Source organism: Cibotium barometz, chromosome 44, assembly GCF_041138505.1.
Source record: "Cibotium barometz isolate CiBa-2024 chromosome 44, ASM4113850v1, whole genome shotgun sequence".
In the NCBI taxonomy this organism is placed as follows: Eukaryota; Viridiplantae; Streptophyta; class Polypodiopsida; order Cyatheales; family Cibotiaceae; genus Cibotium; species Cibotium barometz.
The window spans coordinates 33,058,802-33,082,099 of record NC_141089.1 but is presented as its reverse complement, the minus strand read 5'-3'; the positions used below and the strand labels follow the sequence as shown (position 1 = coordinate 33,082,099).

General features: G+C 40.4%; 1 protein-coding gene across 3 annotated transcripts in view; it reads right to left on the bottom strand.

Annotated features, from left to right (window-relative positions):
• Positions 1 to 15,355: 15,355 nt before the first annotated feature.
• Positions 15,356 to 23,298, bottom strand: part of LOC147613227 (Pseudouridine synthase family protein) — a 200,982-nt gene continuing 193,039 nt past the window's right edge. For 2 of the 3 annotated variants that reach the window (XM_086782493.1, XM_086782495.1), the window contains one exon: positions 15,356 to 16,431. In XM_086782493.1, the coding sequence (XP_086638619.1) occupies positions 15,970 to 16,431 (462 nt within the window). In that variant the 3' untranslated portion in view covers positions 15,356 to 15,969. The remainder of the gene's footprint in view (positions 16,432 to 23,298) is intronic. The other variant, XM_086782494.1, reaches the window with a different exon arrangement.

The window sequence follows — 23,298 nt, the reverse complement described above, 5'->3', positions numbered from 1 at the left end:
CATGCACTTTCCACTTATAACTCTACCATAAGAACTGACTAAGCCACTATACCTATAACTATCTCGGTGGAACTAAAGACAGGCCAACTCAAACTAGAGTCGGAGAAACATAACAATCCCTCAATCCAACTCCCAATGAATTAGATAATCTGACATCACATAGATAATTGTTGTAGCCAATCACGTTATCCATCTATTAAGTTTGGGTAATTCCTCGTACCCAAGGGATATAAAAAGTACCTTTCCTCTCTGAGAAAACCACAACATTATTAGATATCTCAACACTCGCATTCATAAATGACCTCTCAAAGTGTTCATAAATGACATTTGAACACTCCCATTCATAAATTATCACTAAAAGTGTTCCTATCAAGACTAGAACACCCATGATATAACTCTCTTTTTTTACCATATCCTCTTCCAAATGCATAACTGTGGAATCGATTATATAGTATATCAATTTTTTTCTAGGACTATTTACACCTAAAACTAGGACTATTTACAATTTTTTTCTAGGACTATTTACACCTAAAACTACATCTTCAAGTTTTAGTTCTTAAGGGAAATTGGGTAGGCACCTGTACTAAGACGTAACCTATTCAATATTATCATAGGCATATCTTGAACAATCAAATGATCTCTCGATGCTGAACATGTGCAATGTTCCACGAAAATTAATTTGTCCTAACTAATCAAATGATCTCTCGGTGCTGATGAACATGTGCAATGTTCCACCAAAACTAATTTATCCTGACCAATCAAATGATCTCTCGGTGTGCTGAACATGTGCAATGTTCCACTAAAACTGATTTATCCTCTCTACTGCTTGACAAATTGAGAGGAATCCCAATAACTTTAATTTTTGAGAAACCCTAAATTCCTCAAGAAATTGATGAAGTTTTACACACATAAGCATGGATTAGGGATAATAGAGTAAACTTGATCCCATTATGAAAGAAATTTGTCTTAATTTGATGAGACTACCTAAAAGTCCCAATTTCTTTACCAAAAATCAAGAAACTTCAAGAAATTCAAATGCACTTGTATGTTTCCATGAGCAATTCTTGGATAGGTGAATGAGAGTGTAGAGAAGCCTATGATAATGAAGGAGGGAACCCTAATTTTTGGAAGAAGGCAAGAAACCTAGCTTCCCATGCCCCAAACTTGAAGATCTAGCATGTATGAGTAGAGAGAGTTGTGGATGACAAGAAACATTCATTAATTTTTTAAACATTATGGAGAGAAATCCTTATTTTAGAGCAAACCATAAATCACCAAAACCAGCCCCAAATGAAGCATTGAAGATATCAAGATGAAGCTTACATGAAGATAGGAAATTTACATGTCTTGTGCAGTGATTTAGCAAGTAGTTAGCTCCCCATATTCTTCTCAACATGGCATGCTGTGGGTAGCTCTAATGGTGCAAAATTGTCACCCTTCTGTGGCCAAGAAGGATCTTCTTGAAGAGGATAATCCATGGCTTCATTATTGGTAGAGAAATAGAAGTGTAATGTGTAGCAGAGAGCCAACTTTCAAGGTTTCCATGAACTCTTCAAAGGGGAAAAAGGGGAAGAAGTAGGATACCCACTCTTTCTCATTTTTTTGAAAGTGGGAAAAAAACGTTTTTCCTACTCCCTTTCACCAAAAATTTACTTAAAAACATAGTATAACAGTCCTTTTCTACCCAAAAATGAATCTGACATCCATATCTTGCAAGATTACACTCAATCTTGGCTAAAAATCAAGAAAATAGTGAATTTTTCAAGAAAATCAAGAAAACCGGAAAATGTGTGCACTTATCCCAAGAATTTGTGGAAAAAACATGTGAAATCACTCAATTTTTTGTTACTTTCTCCTTGCCCTAGATCAAATCAAAGCTCTCATACCAATGTAAGCAAAGTACGCAAAATATAAAAATTACACAAAGTCCATAAATCCATAGCATGTGCATAGCTTCAACAAGATAGAATAAAAGGTATGGGTTTAAGATATACCGAAAAAAAATATATGATAATCCACACATGAAGGATCATGAGCCAGCTCCCATGAAAGCTCCAAGGTAGTACTCATGTGTACTCCAATGTGTACTCCAAGAACGACCATAGTCCAATTACAAAAAAATGAACCAAAAGTACTAACTATGAGCCCATGGCTTTATTTATAGTTGCCACCTAAAAATACTTATTATTCTTTTTACAATCTTAGCATTTAAAATATGCCTTCATTCTAAGTTGTGAGAATGTTTGGTCTTAAATCCACCACATCATAGTTTAACGTTGAAATTGCATTGACAAGCATAAAGTACAATTTCACAAAAGAGGTTAAAGACCTAGGTATCAATATTCAATCCTATGAGGACAACCGAGATTTCCTTGTAGCACCTTTATATAAGGAGTAGATGTGATCTTAGGTATGCCTTGGCATCATCAGTATAATCCACGAATAGATTATGATACTCATGAGATGTGGATTCAAAAATATGGTAAGTCTAGCTGCCTTAAAAGCCAAAAAGATGGTAAGTCCATTTGTCTTAAAAGAAGATGGTAAGTCCATTTGTCTTATAATCCACAAATGGATTACGATATACTCATGAGATGTCGGGTCAAAATAATGGTAAGTCCATTTGTCTTAAAGCCAAAATGAAAGAGAATTATTTCCTTTTCTTAGCCATATGCAAGCAAAGAGAGATTTGAGAAAGCAAGAGAAAACCTATTTTGTGCTAGTTAATACGGTCACTGTTTCAGAGAGACAACACCAACTAACCCTTCTCACCATCTATTTCTTTCCAAGTTCTTAGATGAACCACATGCCTAGCTCTATACCTGAGGATCACAAGATTGAGATATTTCTAGGTAATTCTTTACCTTGCAAAGCACCATATAGAGTGAATATGATTGAGGAAAAGGAAATCCAAAAGTAGGTAGAGAAGCTTTTAGCAAGAGGATTAATATGACCTACTAGTTCACCATATGGAGCACCTGTGCTTTTGCTGAAAAAGAAGGATGGTACATATCGTATGTGTATTGACTACCGTGCATTGAACAAAATTACGATGAACAACAAATATCCTATCCCTAGAGTTGATGATTTATTATACAAATTGAGGGGAGCTAGGGTATTTAGTAAAATTAACCTTAAAACTACATATCACCAAGTAAGAATGGCTGAGGAAGATGTGTATAAGACTACTTTTAGGACATAGACCAGTCATTATGAGTTCTTGTTTCAATGTTCTTGCAACTTTTAGTTGTATGATGAATTGGATCTTTCTCAAGAATCAAAATTTTATGATCATATTCTTTGATGATATTTTAGTCTTTAGCAAAAATGTTGAAGAGCATGAAAAATATTTGGAGTTAGTATTCTCTCTTCTAAAAGAAAACCAACTCTCTAGAGTTGTTTCTTTCAAGATCGGATTGAGTATTTGGGCCACATTGTTTCTACAAAAGGAATCCAAGTTGATCCTAAAAAAATTGAGAGTATTGTTACTTGGCCTCAACATTGTAACATACACAATGTTCGATCATACTTGGGGATTTATGTAGCTACTATAGGAAATTCGTAAAGAATTTTGCATATCCACTTGCCACTCCTAAAGAAAACTAAAACCTTGCATTGGTCTAAGTGACAAGAGAACTCTTTTCAAGCTTTGAAAGAAGCTCTCATAAATGCAGCTATGTTACAACAACTACCTAACTTTGATAGAGATTTCTTTGTAGTTATAATAGATGCTAATGGACATGAAATTGGGGTAGTTCTCATGCAAGCCGGACACCCTATAACCTATGAGAGCCGCAAGTTAAAGCCAACAAAGAGTAGTACTTATGATAAAGAGTTGACTATTGTCGTGCATATTCTAAACACTATTTTATGGGATTAGAATCTATAATACCCTATATTTAAGAAATTACAACATGGTGTTAGTGAATGAGTTTCCTTATAAAGTGGCCTTCTATGGTATCATGGGAAGGTGTATTTGGTTCCTAACTCTTCATACAAGGAAAGGATGATGTAATAGATGCATTATTCACCACTATAGGGTCACTTGGGTCTACAAAGGAAAGGGGGATGTAAGAGATGCATTATTCACCACTATAGGGTCACTTGGCTCTACAAAACCTATGACAAGGTGAGGAAAATATTTTATTAGAGAGGCTTATGGAGGGATATATGTGACTATGTTTCTAAATGCTTACCTTGCCAACAAAACAAGGACTCTACTCATAGGCCAAGTGGTCTACTTCAGCCCTTTCCTATTCCACAAGGTAAAGGGACTCATATATCTATGGACTTTATCAATCGACTTGCCTCTTATAAGGCATGGATTGAATTCCATTTTTGTGGTGGTGGATAGGCTTATCAAGGCAGCTCACTTCATTCCAACATTCATGGAGAATTTATTCAAGCTACATGGGATGCCTCAATTTATGGAGAATGTATTCAAGCTACATGGGATGCCTCAATTTATGGAGAATGTATTTAAGCTACATGGGATGCCTCAACAAATAGTAAGTGATTGAAACACTAAGTTCATGGGTACTTTTTGGAAGAGTTTGTTTGAAGGGATGAATACCAAGCTTACTCCAAGCACCACCTATCACCCTCGAACCAATGCTCAAACCAACTTGGACAAACAGAGAGTGTTAACAAGTGGTTTGAGACATAGTTGAGGCATTATTTCTATGACAAAAAATCACTTGGTATGTGGCTTTACTTGGTTGAGTTTTGTTATAACACTATCTCTCACTCAAGCATTATTAGTATGTCATTGTTTGAGACTCTACATTTGCAACCTTCAAACAAGATTAGGCCAACCTTCATACAAAGAAAGAGTTGGAGAGAATGCAAGTGTTGATGCAAATAATGCAAGGACAATATGAAGAATGCCCAAGAGAGGATGAAGTCTTATGCCAATGTGCATAGGAGGCATGAGGAGTTCAAAGAAGGGGATTATGCCTTCTTGAGATTTCCCAAGTCAAGACCTTCTTCTCTCAAGTGTGGACTAACGCAACAAATTAGCACATAGATTTTATGAGTCTTTATGGGTTCTTAAGAGAGTGGGAGAGGTGACTTATAAACTCCAATTACCTAACACCATGCCTAGGGAGAGATTCAAGATGCACTGGAAAAGGTAGTGGGAAGAAGGCATAAGGTTTTGAGGAACCTTACCACCATTGAAGAATTTCTCATCAAATGGATGGGTTTGCCCGAAGATGATTCTACATGGAAGCCTTTAGCTTACGTGCATGAGCATGGGCTTATTCTTGATGATCTTAGGTGATTTTTGTGCATTTACAGGAAATTATAGGTTGCTGAAATTTTTGAGATTCCATTTTTGGGGGCTTTCACACCCACATTTAGGATTCTTATCATAGTAGAATGGTTGGTTATGATGGGTGGTGTGTATACATATGCAGGTTTTAGCTCTTTTTACACTCACATGGACAGTTACATCTCGATTTCCAACCATGCTGGATTTTTTGAGATTCAAAATTTTGAAGGCTTTTTTGCACCCACATGTGGGATGCTTATCATAGAGCGGAATGGTTGATTATAATGGGTGGTATATACATATATAGTTTTTAGCTCTTACACTCATATATGGACTATTACATGTGGATTTCCAACCATGTTTTAGGGTTTTGTATGTATGGAGAGATCATGTGTATGTTTTAGGGTTTTGTATGTATGGAGAGATCATGTGTATGTTTTATACTTTTATTTAGGCATTGTTTTGGATTGTGTGTAGGAAATTACAGACCAAGAAGAGTTCATGGAGGAACATATCTCGGAAGCTTGGAAAGACATGCTCATGTATTTTGAAGGAAAGAAGCTCATTTTCATTGATGGTTGCCATAATCATTGTATATAGCTATGGTGTTTCATTCGATGTTGCCAAAGTATTGGAATAACAAGGCTATGGTGATTTATTGGTAGCTTATTTGGTGATTTTGAGGACAAAATCTTGTGGGAAGGGATGGATTATAATGAAGGGATATTTTAAATGCCAAGAGTGTAAATAGGATAATAGGCATTATAAGGTGGCAACTATAAATAAAGCCAATGGGCTCATGGTTAGTACTTTTGTAATTGGACTATGGTCGTTTTTAGAGTATATATGAGTACTAGCTTTGGGATTTCACAAGAGCTGGCTCATGATCCTCATGTGTAGACGCATGCAAAACGATCTTAGAAAATTTACTTAATTAGTCGCATTATTATAACTACTAGTTAGGATTAAGATCATTAATCTTATTCCATCAAGTCCAAAAAATAACAAAAATCATTATAAACCAAGCCAAACCAACTCTCGCGTAGAGGACAGGGCCCACAGTCCCACATAAAAAGACATGAGTCTTGATACGTGAGCTTATAGACGTAAGCCTAGATATCACGTGAGCCACGAGTTTAAACATGTGAGCTGTGAGCCTAGACATGTGAGCCATGAGCCTGTAGATGTGAGTCTGGAGGTATGTATATAGTACGACCCAATTATTACTATCTTAAAGACTCATACGACCCATGTTGTAATGAAGGGATATTTTAAATGCCGGATATATAAGCCATGAGTCTAGACACATGAGCCGCGAGTTTAAACACATGAGCTGTGAGCCTAAACATGTGAGCCGTGAGCCTGGAGATGTGAGTCTGGAGGTATGTATATCTAATATTTTATGGACCAATTATTACTATCTTAAAGACTCTTATGAACATAATGAAGGGATATTTTAAATGCCAAGATTTTAAATATAATAATAGGCATTATTAGGTGGTAACTATAAATAGAGCCATGGGCTTATGATTAGGACTTTTGGATTGTTTTTGTAATTGACTATAGTCATTTATGGAGTACACATGAGTACTACCTTTGGCTCATGATCCTTCATATGTGGATTATCACATGGCTTCCTTGGGTTAGACCTATATGTTATGTGGATTATCACATGGCTTCCTTGGGTATAGCTTAGACCTATACGTTATAGCTTTTATCTTCATCTTGTTGATATTATGCATGTGCCATGGATTTATAGAGTTTACATATTTTTTCCATTTTGTGTGATTTCTATAATTTCTTGGTTTTCTTGTAAATACCTTGCTTACATTGGTATCAAAGCCTTGATTTGATCAAGGGAAAGGAGAAAGTGACAAAAATTTGAGCGATTTTACAAGTTTTTTCCGTATATTCTTGAATCTATGCACACATTTTTTTGCCTTCTTGCTTTTCTTGAAAAATGTTGCACTATTTTCTTGATTTTGGCCAAGATTGAGTGTAACCTTTACAAGATATAGTGTGCGACTCGTTTTTGGGGAGAAAAGTCTTACACTATGGTTTAAGTAAATTTTGGAGAAAAGGAAGAGGGAAAATCATTTTTAAAATTTTTACTTTTAGTTTTTTTTTAAAATGAGGAAAAGTGAGTTTCCTTTCTTCCCCTTTTTCCCCCTTTGAAGCTTCTGATGGAAACCTTGAATGTTTGCTCTCTACTGCACATTATACCTCTGAACCATTCTCTTCAAGAGCTCTTCAGTGAGCTCAGTCTTGGCCATGGATGGGAGGCAAAAATGCATCGTTAGACTACACATTGTACCTCTCTTTCTTTACCAATATTGAAGCCATGAACCATTCTCTCTATTCAATGAGCTCAGTTATAATGGAAAAAAGTTTAGTTCTATTAGCCCTAATCAATGCTTATATTTGCAAAATTCCATCAATTTCTTACAAAATTTAGGATTAGGATTTCAAGGATTCCTTTCAATAAGCTTTCCATATGAGCATCTCTCATAGTCTAAATGCACTTAATCCATGTTTATGTGTTAAAGCTTTCATGATTAAAAGATGAGCATCTCTCATAGTGTAAATGCACTTAATCCATGTTTACGTATTAAAGCTTTCATCATTTTCGTGGGAAAATTAGGTCTTCTCATAAATTAGCATTTTTGAATTTTTTGTTCATGATTTTCTTGCTAAGATTGTTCACATGCTTCATTACATCTATGCCTTGAGTATTGTAGGAAAGTTGTGAAAGGCCTTGTTTAATGTAATTTTAAATTGGTGGGAGAAGAGGAGATTGTTTTAGGGTTTTTTTATCAATTCTTTTTGCATTGGTTGAATCTTCTCCATGGCCAACAAGCGAAAGGCGAGGCCAAGAAAGGTTTCCCACTCCATGGAAGACATGGAGGTTGAGGGAATGCAAAATCAATAGCAAATCACCATGGAGGACAATATGGATGCATTAGAAGAGCATGGTGATGCTATGGGATAAGCATCAAGAGAGCATGATAAAGAAGTTTATGTGGGAAGTGCTAAAAAGTCTTCTTCTCATGAGGCTAATCATCTTCCAACCAATGCTTATTCACATCCTTATGGATAAGCTGGACTCCCTCAATCAGAGCATTCAAGCCATGAGGTGTCAACATTTCTAATGAAATGTGTCAACATTTCTAATGAAATGCTTATTCACATCCTTATGGATAAGTTGGACTCCCTCAATCAAAGCATTCAAGCCATGAGGTGTCAACATTTCATTAAAAGCATTCAAGCCATGAGGTGTCAACATTTCTAATGAAATGTTGACATTCTAATGAAACACTTATTCACATCCTTATGGATAAGTTGGACTCCCTCAATCAAAGCATTCAAACCATGAGGTGTCAACATCACTACAAAGTTTGATGTAATGAAGAGCAAGATGAGGCTCAACCTACTCATAGGGAACAAGGGATCTTTCTCATGAGGCTACCATGAGGCTACTCTACATGTTGGATGCAAGAACGTCTCATGTGGGAGTTTCAAAGAGTGTTCCAATTGAGCCCAGTCCTTCACATTTGTATGGGAGGCCATACAATGCTCCTAATAAATAAATCTGTTGGCAATGGTTTTGGTGAAGCCAAGAGGGTAGTTGCAATGCACACAAACTCAATGTATAGAGGCCAAATAATGCTGCAAATGAATCTACAAGCAACGGTTTTGGTGAAGCCAAGAGGGTTGCAACCCATGCCAACTCAAATAAGCGCATACATGTGGAAGAAGATGCTTATGGGAATGATGCCATGAAATCCAATGATGCCACGGTTTTGGTGAAGCCAAGAGGGTTGCAACCCATGCCAACTCAAATAACCCCATACATGTGGAAGATGCTTATGGGAATGATGCCATGAAATGCAATGAGTATATGCACATGCAAAGGGTCACCTAAGGACATTGAATGGAGCTTCACCCTTATATCAAGAGAGAATACAAGGATTTTGCCCAATTTCTATCATCCTAGAATCTCAATGGCAAAAGCATAAACCTCCCAACAAGGATGACAACACTCCAAAGGTTCTCTTCCAACAACACTCCAAAGGACAGGGTCTCACTCTCCAAATTCAAGTGAAATGGATCCGCCCATAATGAATTTTAAGAGTGGACTATAAAGATGAACACCTATTTTCAGCTTTACCCAAAGAGTGAAGAGGGTAAGGTTCAATTTGCATCACTGCACATGGAGGATTATGCTCATCAATGGTGGAGGCACTATTGGTGCTTGATAGGTACATGGAACAATGGTATGGGCTTGCACAAAAGGGTGAGATAGTGAAAGACCACATCAAGAACTTCATGAAGCTTTCCATGTATAGGGAGGGACTGAATGAAGGCATGAGATTGAGGAAATTCATTCATGGATTGGACCCTCTCATCAAGGTGGATGTCTTAGCCCAAACTCCACCTTCTTTGAATGAAGAAATAAGGCTTGCAGAGGTTTATGAGCCCAAGTACAAGAGGTCTCAACCATTCTAGCTAATAAGAGCTTCCAAAAGCCATCTACTACCACATGGAACAATGGGAAAAGCTCTTTTTCCACATAAACCTCTTCCATATCCAAGTTCCCAACAGTGTTGTATGGGACTAGACACCCAAGGGTAGGCAACTCTCACTATGTTTTACATGTGGGAAGGATGAGGATGATGATGTGGTAATGATGCTTATGTGGATTTCTATGAAGAGGTGAAAGAGTCTATTTCTATGGAGAACCATGAGTTTCCATTTGATTCGGGTGGCAAATCAATCCATGTATATTCTATATTGCATGAAGTGCTCCACAAACACATGAAAAACCTTATCCCAATCATGTTCTTGTAGCATTGGAGCTAGTGGTAATATGAGCTTCAAATAATGAAAAACTTTGGTATATACTTTTGCCAATTCTTAAACTGCATCCTAATTATGAGCGAGTAGAGCAAAAAAATCCTTATCAGCTAAAAATCATGGGAGCTTGATGTGCCACTAGATATGCCCCAAAACTAGCTAAATTTATTTTGATTTTGTGGAGCCAACATGTTCTTGATGACTTTCACCTTCTTGATATCCATTGATATGCTTATTTTGGACATCACATGTCCCATTGATATATCAATCCACTTTACACTTCTCCAAGCATTTGGATAATCACTCTAGGTGCTCTCTATCACTTCAAAGAATACTTGCATACAATTTATGAGAAATTCATAAAAAATATCTTAGACCATACTTGAAAAGTGATATGAGCATTTTTCAACCTAAAGGTCCCTATTCACTCACAATATATGTTTTATCACTATCTTTAGGAGGCATTATAACTTGATTGTATCCTCTAAACGCATCCAAGAATGAAAACATCTCATGTGCAACAACATTTAATTTACTATTCTTCTTTGTAACAATCATAATGGTAGACAATAAATTCACTTTATCTGGATAAAACCCACTTTCAAAAGCCTAATTTCCTCCTTCACTTGGCATAATTCAAATTCATCCAATAACTTCATGGTCAACTTGATGCTAATAAAACTTCATATCTACACCTTTAATATCTTTATAGCTCTAAGCAAAAGTGTCCACATAGGATTTTAGTAAATCGTGAAGTTTTTGTTGAAAACTGCCACCTTTGGAATTGCAGCATCCCAATCTAGGTGACGTAACTTAAACTTAAACTTGCTTATAGGAATAATAAAAATTTGGTGATTCTTTTAAATTTTTTTAAAAGTAAGAACTACACTATCACCTTTGGAATTACATCATGATATGGTATTGGTTGTATTTTAGTCTTCTTATTGTGATCCAAATCTTTGATATATGAGGTTGAATTTCCACCGTCAACCTCAATTGAACCAATTTCCACAATTTGCCTCAATTGAATTAACTCCACAATTTGCTTCAATTGAACCAACTTCCAAACAACCTAAGTGCAATATTTGGAATGGAAACCAAACACAATAATTTATCGAAAGTCATGTTTAGCTTCATCTCCTTGAGATTATCCCACGGATCATATTATGTTGTTGGTTGCTTGGATGTATCCTTCTATCCATTGATCAGATAAATTGCTTGGATAAATAGCTTTAACAAACATCAAGAACAGCCAAATGTGTAATCCAACACCATCTCCACTTGTATCTGCATCGTCCTTCTTTCTTTCATTTCTGGAACGGTTAATACTAATTTCCACTACCACAAGTTCCCCCTTAAGATTGAGAAAACCAGACTTCTTGGAGATTTCTTGGACCTTCCCTAGCTACTACATCCCTAACACACTTTTGATCTATGCTAATAAAAGGAAATACCCTACATTGGATAGGACATTCTATACGTTGATTTTTATAGGATTGATGATAGCATTGGTGAATAACAAACACGTCGAGAGTTAATGAAAATATATATTACATAGACAACTACGAACACACATCAAGATACACAAAGAACTCACAAAAAGAAATGTATTGCATTACTCAAAGATTAAGTGCTTAGGTAAAGCATTACATGAGAACATATACTAGAAAAAAAGATAACTACTACTAATATAATGATGAGTCACATGTCGTGTCTATTGGAATGCCAAATAGTTATAGGTATTATTAGCATTATCAGTAATATAACTAAGGGTTATTATTAGATAGAGTATCCACATGAATAGCCAATAGCTGCTAGAATTTATCACTTATGTAATCTACTTCCCACAATGTCTTCCATGGTGGATATGTAAGGAAGGGATCTAGTGAGAGATAAGAAAGATGCACTCATTATACATGGAGTACACACATGTCTACTCATCATAGAGAGTAGCCACCTAAATACGAAAAGTTTGCCATGAACTAGCCATGAAAGCTTATAGAAGCTCCAAGAAAGGTAATGTGTATAATGTCAAAAGATTAAAAGGTTGCAATAATCCTAAGGACTGGTGTTCGAAGGCCCATCAAAAGTCACAATAATCCTAAGGAATGGTGTCCCAAGGCCCATATGCCCAATTCTCCATGTGTAAATGTGCCCTAGATCCTAAGGGACTAGGCCCATCCCCTATGTGCATCCTAAAATTACTTCATTTCAAACCATCCCCTCCTACAATGATTTTGTCCTTGAAATCGAAAGATGATTGTGTACAAACAAATGTATACAAGAGGCTATTACAAAAGCTAAAAATCGATTCCCACGAGTAGGCATTGATGCTGCGGTCAAACAGAAGACGAAAATGCCAAACACAAGTCACGCCAAAGTCACATGACCCCCGGGTTCAAATGAAAAGGATGGTGGAATACTATTGAAGATTAGATTAACTATGTAACCTCTTGGATCAAAGGGAACATCTTGAGATCAATGTAGTAATAGCCCCCAGATTGAAGGGAAAGCTCGCAAACCCATCCTCACGAGACGACTATAGCATGAATCTGGCATCCAAGGTATCCACTGAATAAACTCATTGGGTTAACACAGTGTCAGAATGTCGAGTGGTCTTGGCACAAAAGAATCACTGTGTAGGAGATGTGTCACAAATGTGTATCCAAAAGACATGCCAGATGTGAACAACATTGCAATAGTGACTTATGTGTAAGCGTGCACCACAAATGTCCTCCAAGGACTCAATCTTATCACGCCATGACTCATGGAATGCTCCTCTCGAGTGAAAATTGTGATCATCATCTACTATGTAGCCATGCACATCAACCATCTCAAAATTCTTGATAAGTCATGCCCATGGTGAATACATGTGACAATGTCACCCACATCTTGAGACACCCTCATGATGCATAAAAATCCATGGGTTGGATAAGATGTGGCAAGACAAGTAAAAAGGCTAGGTGCAAGGATAGGTGTGAAGAAGAGTAGACAAAGGCCAATGTGAATAGACGAATTGGTCTATCGTTATGAGTGTGAAAAGGGGAGTTAAAATCCTAAGAGTTAAAGATATAAGGGGTCTTCGGTGAAGTGACATAACACTTTCCATCTTTTTCTCCCTCTCCCTTCCTCTCAACTTGAGTGATAGCAAACGTAGCTTAGAGCTTGAAGCTCAATGATGGCCAAAGTTATATGATGTTCTTTTGTTGAAGTTCACAAAGTTTATGCATTCTTTTTATAAAAATTGCTCTATTAGTGTTACGTGTGCAGATCTCCAAGGAGCTAGAGTTAGGTTGAGGTTTGACTGGGTAGTTGGTTATCACACTTGTCTCACACACTAGATCAAAGAACACCATGTGTGCGACTTCCCGGGCAAAACACCACCACCTCATTAAGTGCATCCGATGGGCACAATCCGCTCAAAAGAAGCAGGGAGACTCCCACCTTGCCGTCGATCAGCTCCTCCTTCGCCTCCTTGAAGACTCCCAAATCAATGACTGCTTGAAAGAGGCGGGTTCTCCACTCCAAGGGTGAAGGCCGAGATCGAGAAGATGCAAGGGAACAATCAAAAGGTGAAAAGTGCTTTTCAAGGGATACTAACTTTCACACCCCATTGAAAACGTACGACACAGATCTTGTGGAGCAGGCGTGACGCCCCGCAGCCCCCCCCCCCCCCCGGGTGTCACGCCCCGCAGCCCCCCCCGGAGCCGTGCCGTCACGCCCCGCAGCCCCCCCCCCCCCCCCCCCCCCCCCGCGCGGTGCCGTGCCGTGCCGTGACGCCCCGCAGCCCCCCCCCCCCCCCCCCCCGCGGCCGTCACACCCCGCAGCCCCCCCCGGAGCCGTGCCGTGATGCCCCGCAGCCCCCCCCCCCGCCCCCCTGCGGTGCCGTCACGCCTTGCCCCCCCCCCCCCCTTGGGATTTCTATCCGGAGGGGTGTGGTGCTCTCGGGGTGTGCTAGCCCGCGCCGAAAAGTTTGCCTCTATATGGGTGGTGGTGCTTGCTTGAGACGGGAACGGGGCGGACCGCGGAGCGGGGGAAGGGTGAGGTGAGGCGTTTGGTCCCCGCACTGCTGTGAAGCTTGACCGTTATCGGCAAAGACGATGAGATCCACAAAGTCATCCACATCCTTTCCAAGAAGAGGAAGAACACCCTCTTCTCCCTGTCATGGCAGAAGCCCTTCTTTGCAAGAAATGTGCAACAAGCATAGGCACATCCTCACACTAGATCCTGTACCTTCAGTTGATGCATGTTCTGCTCTAACTTCCACGATTGTTGAGCAAAGTATATCTCACGTACCCAACTCTATAGCTTCCATGTCATCGTTTTGATCTCCCTCACGCATGGTTAAGAAGCTATCTTTCCTAGATCACATACATCTTCTTCTCCCTTTCAGCCTATGCACAAGCCTTTTGGATTTGAATGAAAATCTCTGCCACAACAAGTCGATGGCATCTTGAAGCTTCAGCTTTCTTCTTCCTGTATTGTGTAATGTTGACGTTTGTGTTCCTGTTTTCCAAATTGTTACTGACACTTATGTGCAAGTAAGGAACCCCAAGCACTAGTTCTGCACACACCAGTGGGTTTTAGGTAGATTTTGGGGTGCCTCAATGGCACCCCATTTGACCGGGCCCACAGCCGGTAGCTAGCCCCCGCCCGCAGGTGTAGGCGCCTATGTATAGACACCGGGCTATATACATGTGCAAACACGAGTTGGTCATGGTTGTGCCATAGTGGAGTTGGTAAGGCACATGCTTGGGATGAGGAAGGTACTAGGTTCGAATCCCACCTCCCACATGTCTATACATGCGACGTCTAGACATGTGTCTGTACATATGTTCGTAACATTTTGCACGGACCAATGTTTGGACATGGCACTTGGACTAAGAAAAATTTCCAAGTCCCAAAGCTGGATGACCGGCTACCGGGGTCAACGGGGTGCCCCATATTGAGGCACCCCGAAATTTACCTAGAGCCACACCAGTGCACTGGTACTTACACAAGGATGGTTGTGTTGGACACCCAACATGGTTGTACAAATGTAACTACTATTGTTTTGATGTTGCTAAGTCTTAATCTTCCATTTACCTGTGTTAAGACATTGTTGTAGCTTTGCAATGAATATCATAGGTGAAGATATCACCAAGATTAACACTAATCACATTGATTAGCACTAACCATCGCTGTTAACCACTTTCTTGATATAAATGACAATCATCAAATTGTTGCATATTTTGTCACTAATCACCTTGATTAAGCCCCAAACTTGATTAATCTCTGCATAAACCGCTAGTTTTCCAACAGTTTTGCCTGTGTGCAACCTTTCCATGCTTCTTTGCAAGAAAATTAGCAAGAAGTGCAGAAAGGATGAAAGATTGAACACTTCCTCATTTAGAACATTCTCACACAAAATTGATAGTCACATATGTGAGCCACCAAGTTATACCATGTAGATTGCTGCTGTTGCTGCTAAATTTACACGGCAAAATCAACAGTAAATTTTCCTCTATAACTATTATGCTGTACAAGTTTTCCTGCAGTAGTTCATGTGTGATCCTGATGCTTTTTAGATCAAATCAATGGGCCTCATACAAGAAATTATGTTGGAACTGACACTGGAAATCCACCCATAGAAAGGCCAGTAGCTTCACAAGAGTAAGGCCCACTTGGAATTTTGCTCTGCTTAGCAGTAACAAACCTGTCAACTCAGCTTTCATATGTTTAAATATCAATTGGCCGACCACCAGAATGATAAAATATGTTGGCATAGAACCACCCCACAATGCAAGTCCATCATGCAGTCTCTGTTTTCATTTCAGATAAAGAACCTGAGTATAGGTTCAACCTCAACAAAACGCATCTTGAGTATCTTCTAATTCCATTCTCTGAGCTGTTTTACGTTTTGAGACTTCTAGCCACCACTCACTGCATGCCTTTCTCACAGTATCCATCTCTGCTTCAGGAATCCTTCCACACTCAAGTATCTCAAGCCAGTTACTCCAAACTTCATTGGTGTCTTGCAGTAGAGTAACCATGTGTGGCAACAACACAGTCAGCCAGAATTCCTCCTTTCTTTCAAGGACCCTTGCAGACATTTTAAGCTTTGGTAGATCATCAAAATTTTTGGTACCCTTAGGTTGGGTCAAATTACTCCGGAAAGGATAAAATTCATTGCTTGCTAAGAAGAGTCCTTCTGAAGGAGCAAGAGGGAGTACCACCCGACATGGGCGTGACAAAGACAAAGGTATTATATCTGACGGAAGCACTTCTCTCATGATAGCAACAGCTGTTCCCACCATTTTTCTTATCTGCAATAAACATGCACACATTAACATTTATGATAAACTAGGTGCAAAAGGCTAAAGAACAAGAAATCACAAGTAATGTATTTGCAATTGTGGGACATTTCTTTTAAGTGTTGACAATTTTCTACATAGGTCAGCATGCCAATTATTTCTCCATAGATAACGAGCACACAACCGTAGAGAGCAGATTCAACCAAAATGCAAGTTTTATCACCACGACCAGGTGCATCATGACTTTCTTTTTGGGGGACAGGGTGCCAAGCCCCTCATGTTAATGATAATGATGATGTGCTGCTGATGATGACGATGGGGGACAGGGTGCCAAGCCCCTCATGTTAATGATAATGATGATGTGCTGCTGCTGATGATGACGACGGGGTGGACACTATCATCCTTCCTGCCTGGACTATTGACACTGACCTTCTACTTTAACTGACTTTGGCTTTAACTGATATTTTTATTTGAACACTTTCACTCGTGATCTCCACTTCCTGAAGAATTGAGCATCTATTCCAATGCTGTCCCCATGCCTGCTTTTCCCTTACCCTTAACACAACGGTGGGTCACCTGCCGGAACTGATCATGCCTGTTGCTATGCTGATCTGAGAGCTTACTGATGTACTGGTTTTGCATACATATCCTCAAGGGATGCTTCCCCTAGCTTCGCTTGTTTGCAGACCACTCCATCTGCTACCCTGTTGCATTCTTCTGCTAGAACTGTGCACCTTCCTTGAGACTATGCTTAGTGGGCGGAGCCTGAATGCTCAGATACCAATGTTGCATGCGCGGAAGCCTTTGTTGTACTGATCCACAGCCCTAAGCCTGATTAAGAGCATGATGCTGATTAAACATGATTAAGACAGACGAGAGAGAAGGTGAGAGAGATATTGGTGTCAGGGATTTCTTGTATTTATATTGTACAAAAAGGTGGCTTAATGAATGTACATGGTCAGGCCCTTGGTCAGCTCCAAAGGGGTGACTTCTGGCCCCTTTACATGATGATGAATGATGAAAAATGACTTGCCTTTTTCTGAATAATGATTGATGCTTATATATGATGTTGAGGACCAGGTCGGCCAGCTACCCTTGCTGTCGGGCGGAATGTTGGACAAATAATCATGACTTTTCTTTACTTTAAAGCTGCGCTTATGCTTTTGCATGTCCCACTGTATGACCATTGCCTAGGCCCTAGCTGCCTGTTGCTTGGGCATCACTGCTGGCTGCCGGGCAGCCGGGGGGCCAGGGAGAGAGAGTTCATGGGTGCATGAGTTACAAAATCTCAAAAAAACAACTAAAGAGTGGTGTTATCAACACTTCAACTAGCCCAACTACAGACCATCAATCTACTCCAAACATGCAAGCAGTAGGACAACGATGCTGATGCTTATCTTCAATTCCACACACACCAGTATGATACTAAATATTGTGTTCTTGCTGAAAGGAGTGTTCAAATTGATTTTCCAACATGCAAAAATTTATCCTTCTCTAAATATTTGGACCTACTGGACAACCAGTGAATTTAAAGATTGTATCAGCCTAAACATCCACTTTACACTAAACTTTGAACAAAGGGTTCTACAAGGTTCAGTCAATATCTGACCTGGTTATCCAAAAGACACCCACAATTTACCTTGTCATATCATATCATTTGTTTTTTCATATCATATCATTTGGTTTTTCAAGGATTGTCTGTGATCTTGTCATTTTCCAAACAAGCAACCAGACCTCTCTAATAAGGATGCCAATAGAAAATAACACTGAAGTTTTGAATAGATCAATTTAAAAAACAATGGAAATCCTTGATATTATTTTGTGCTATGGGTCCATTTTTGAATGCACAAAGATTGATTTTTTGTTTAAAAATGTCAATTATAGAGGTTGCAGATCCAAAACTAGCTATGGCTGATCAAGCATCATAACTGATCTGAGCAATGGCTGAGCACGGGTCTCAATGACCTTCGTCTAATGTGTGCATAGGCTAGGCAAACAAGAAGCATGTATTCCTCCATCTTGATCTCTGTAGGGCATAAAGGATGCAACGTCTATTCTATCATGTTTGACCTACCTGAAGCTCAAGCCTCAACCTGAAGATGATGGGATCAGGTGCAAATCAAGGTGATTGTACGTGTAGCCTGTGGAGGGCTTGATGCATGTGTGAATGCACTTGCCTAGCTCGCCTGAAGGTTGCATATCCAAAACCAGCTATGGCTGATCAAGCATCATAACTGCTGCTTTAAGCCTGAGCAAACAAGGAGCATGTATTCCTCCGTCTCGATCTCCTGTAGGTCATTGAAACCGGCCTTCAGAAATTTGACGGGCGGTGGAACAAACACTCGCACACAAAACACTTCATCACCCATGAGAACCTAGAAAAGGAAAACTAACAGGGGAGCTAGAATGCTCCTGCAAATAGTACAAGGACACCGATTGGCCCCAAAACGCAGTGGCACCGATTGGCCCCAAAATGCAGTGGCGTCCCTTGCGGTATTTCTTTACTTGATCAAATAAGAGTACAAAGTACAACTTGTCGAATCCTTTACCAATAGGATCCCTTTTAGCTTTTCACCCAGGACTTTCCAAATAAGATCTCTCGCTATTACAGCAAAGCATTCCATAGAGAAGGCACATTTGTACGACACCTCCCTGCTTGAAAAGGTCTTCTCCATCTCAACCATGGATCCCCACGAACCCTTTCCCAAATAGCAGTAGGGCTGTACCAAACCATATGTCCTTTCTATAGTCACAGCTTGCGTGTAACCTCGAGAAAACTAGAACCTGTTCACATGAATCCAAAGACATGCTTCCCATCTCAAGCCAAAGACCTGTATCTAATAAACCATAGACCTATATCCATAAACTATAGGCCTGTATCCTCGATACCAAAGTCCCGTTTCTTCTCAAAAGACCAATGTCTTGTTTCCATGACAGATAAATCCACATATGCACCATTGATCATGATGCCAAAAATCCAGAGAGAGATAGATAGAGGACGTGTCAAGCAATCCCTGAATACACATCGGTCCAAGACGAAGAGTAACACACATCTCTTCCAAGAACATCATCCTGTGCATCTTAATTGATCCTCTGTATCCAAATCTCATAAACAAAGCCTGCTTGTGAAGAGAGAGAGAGAGAGAGACTCCTTGGCTGTTAGCCCCTCGGTGCCTCCTTCAGCTCGCCTTCTTCCAAGAGAGATAAAGTGAGACCCACGCTGACTGCTTCCACACATGCAGCCAGCCACCTGGCGTAGAGAGCCTCCCATCTGACACTCGTCTGGCTGCCCAACTATCTGGAGAGAAATTCCTGCTTGATGCCTGCCTGGCTGTAGCCCATAGATGTAGTCGCCTGGTCGATCAGGAAGCTTATGATGCATGTCAGGAGGTTGTGGAGAGTACAGAGGAAAATCTGAATATTTCGTCCCTGTTTGTACAACTGCTGGACATGAATGTCTCAGCAGAAGTAGGGGGTTGCTAAATATGTGTGGACAAAATAGGAGTTGGTAATGTGTACATACGTGTGCATGGCGTGTGTGAAGTTTTGCTTTTGAGAGCATTGCCAAGTGTACAGAGTAAATGGTTTTGATGTGAGCATGTACAGGCCTGTCCGGACGTGGTCTACTGTGGTTGGCTGGAGATGGTTTCAGCTCCTCGGTCGTCTGAATTGTGTACACATCCAAGGATGAGTGGGCACTAGCAGGTTTTATTTGAAGGTATATCATCAGCACCTTGTCATCGCCCAGCAGCAGCAACTTCCGACAGTAGCACCCGACGACGGCGGCGGCAACAACAGCACCCAGCGGCCAACGGCAGCAGCCAACAGTGGCATTAGTATGTCAGCAACAGCAACAGCATCAACACGGCGGCAGCAGCATCAGCGGCAGCGGCGGCGGTAGTACCTCGCGGTGGCAACGGTACCTGGCGACGGCTGTACCCGGCAGCAGCAATACCCATGCAGCAGCACCACCATGCGCCACGCCATGGCCACACTTCCAATCCATCACCTTTCGCTCTTTTTAAAGAGGTGATGTGCTTTTTCTCCAAAAACGCTGAAGGCAACTTGGCAAAAACGCATGCCTCAAAAAAAATAATAATAATATTATTATTTTTATTTTTATATCATCAAAGGTTTTAAAAACCTTAAAACTTTTAAAGTTCCTTTTTGTCTCCTTTCACACTTGGGCTGGCCTCCAACATGGGTTTCCTTTTCACATCTAACTGATGCATGTCCACACTGTGCGTCCCGTGCCCACTTGCTCGTTGTCCAGAGGGAAAAACACAGGGTCGTAACATACCCCCCTCTTGAAAAATAGTAAGCGTCCTCGATTGCACTCAATAACATAGTAAGGCATCCAATGAAGAAAGAGTCCCCATATGACTAAAGCAATGCCCCTCCAGTGCATCTGGGTGATGAAACAATCATCCTGAACAATAAGGCCACACTGTCACGTTGAAGTGACAAACAACTCTTGCTTGTTCCTTTAGAACCTGTAGCAAAAAGTCTAAAATCAAGTGGAAACACATAATCTGTGTTAGCCAAAAACAAAACCATGCATCATTCTACATATGACAAACATATGCATGACACAGCAAACAATGTGCTCCTCAAGATGCTCTACCCACTCCACAATAACAGTCTCAGGGTTGCTTGCAAGCCTTACACCCATGTATATCCCGCAGGACCCACGACTGATAGTACAACATGAGCATATGAAAGCACTCAATGCATCTAAACTATACATCCACGAAGTACTTTCCACATATGTCCCTTTTGATGCTTTACACACTCTACACATGGCCATCCCGCAGGAGCCACACTCAGTGATACATCCACGAACATAATAAAGTACTTGATGTATCATATCAACATACATGCATCTCATCCTGACACATCCAGAGTATTGCCCAATGTATTCTCAAGGGTACCAGGATCCAACGGCACCAGAATACCATAATATCTCGGAAAGTGTATGCATACATGCACAAATAGAGTTCAATCCATATATCAATGAACCAAACCAACTCTAGGACTGCTCGCAAGACTTATGCCCTCCATAGAGTCTCGAAGTGTTAGCTTAGGTTGCTGCAAACTTTGAGCTCAACCAAACCATGCCATTCCAAATGAGACCAACTCCACAAATAGTATCATCTCAATATCCAATTGACCGTTCCTCTGGTCAAGAATAGCCAAAACCATATGACAAAGATCAATGTCCCAATCTTCCTTAGTCATACTTTAGTTCCAAAGGCGAAAACTATCCACAGTTGTAGTTATAGTTCATGGTGCAGCCGACTGTGAACCATACCCAACTTTACCATCTCATGTGACTAGTACACAATATCATAGAAGTCCCATAAGCAGATGTACTGTTAGCCTCAGTACCTCGGGTGAATACAAAGATGTCACCAAGCGACTCCTAGATGAAAAACTGAGCCTGTCTATAACAAGGGAGCGGAGGTGCTACCCCCCTCTTTGAGCATCAGGCAATGCTCTCCAGACCCATGCTCTGCTGAACTTGAATGAGCCGTCGCCAGAGTCAACTCCAACTCAAAGGCATCAAGATAAAGCTGCAATACCTGAGGTAAATCTGCTGAGTCACCCTCCTCCATCCACTTCGCATCCATCGGTGAATAGTTCTTTAAACTTCACAAGATAGCGATGGGAAACTTTACCTTGTACCTTTCTTTCTTATGTGCCAGTATCTGCTCTGGAATAAGAACCTCATCAAGTAACTCTGCTTCCAACTGAGCCTCACCTGATACATCCTCCACAGGCACCCAAAACCTGCTTGCACTCCACTTAAATGGTAAGCATAAGTTCCAATGAAGCATAGTAGATCACCACTGCTAGACATAGAAAGAAGCTGCCTTACGAACCCCATGAAGCCTCTGTGAAGATACCACTGGTGACAAAGTGTCAAAAGCCATAGCCTTCAATCCATCTTTTGCACCATAACACTTCAACTGCTTCTTGTTCCTGGCTGACTATTTCCTGTCCTTGGTGTCTTTTCTCCTAAACTTCATCTTCAGCTTTTGCTCTTCACCTCATATAGGCAAAGACACACAATCCTGCATTGTCTCCTATACTTCCTTTTCACTTTGCTCATGTAGAAGCTGTGACAACCACCGGCTCGCCTCCTTGAGAAAGTCGACGATATCCCAGCAATGGAACCATGAAACTAGCCTTTAGAAATCTGACGGGCGGTGGAACAAACACTCGCACACAAAACACTTCATCACCCATGAGAACCTGGAAAAGGAAAACAAACAGGGGAGCTAGAATGCTCCTGCAAATAGTACAAGGACACCGATTGGCCCCAAAACGTAGTGGCGCCCCTTGCGGTATTTCTTTACTTGATCAAATAAGAGTACAAAGTACAACTTGTCGAATCCTTTACCAATAGGATCCCTTTTAGCTTTTCACCCAAGACTTTCCAAATAAGATCTCTCGCTATTACAGCAAAGCATTCCATAGAGAAGGCACATCTGTACGACACCTCATTGCTTGAAAAGGTCTTCTCCATCTCAACCATGGATCCCCACGAACCCTTTCCCAAACAGCAGTAGGGCTGTACCAAACCATATGTCCTTTCTATAGTCACAGCCTGCGTGTAACCTCGAGAAAACTAGAACCTGTTCACATGAATCCAAAGACATGCTTCCCATCTCAAACCAAAGACCTGTATCTGATAAACCATAGACCTGTATCCATAAACTATGGGCCTGTATCCTCGATACTAAAGTCCCGTTTCTTCTCCAAAGACCAATGTCCTGTTTCCATGACAGATAAATCCACATATGCACCATTGATCATGATGCCAAAAATCCAGAGAGAGATAGATAGAGGACGTGTCAAGCAATCCCTGAATACACA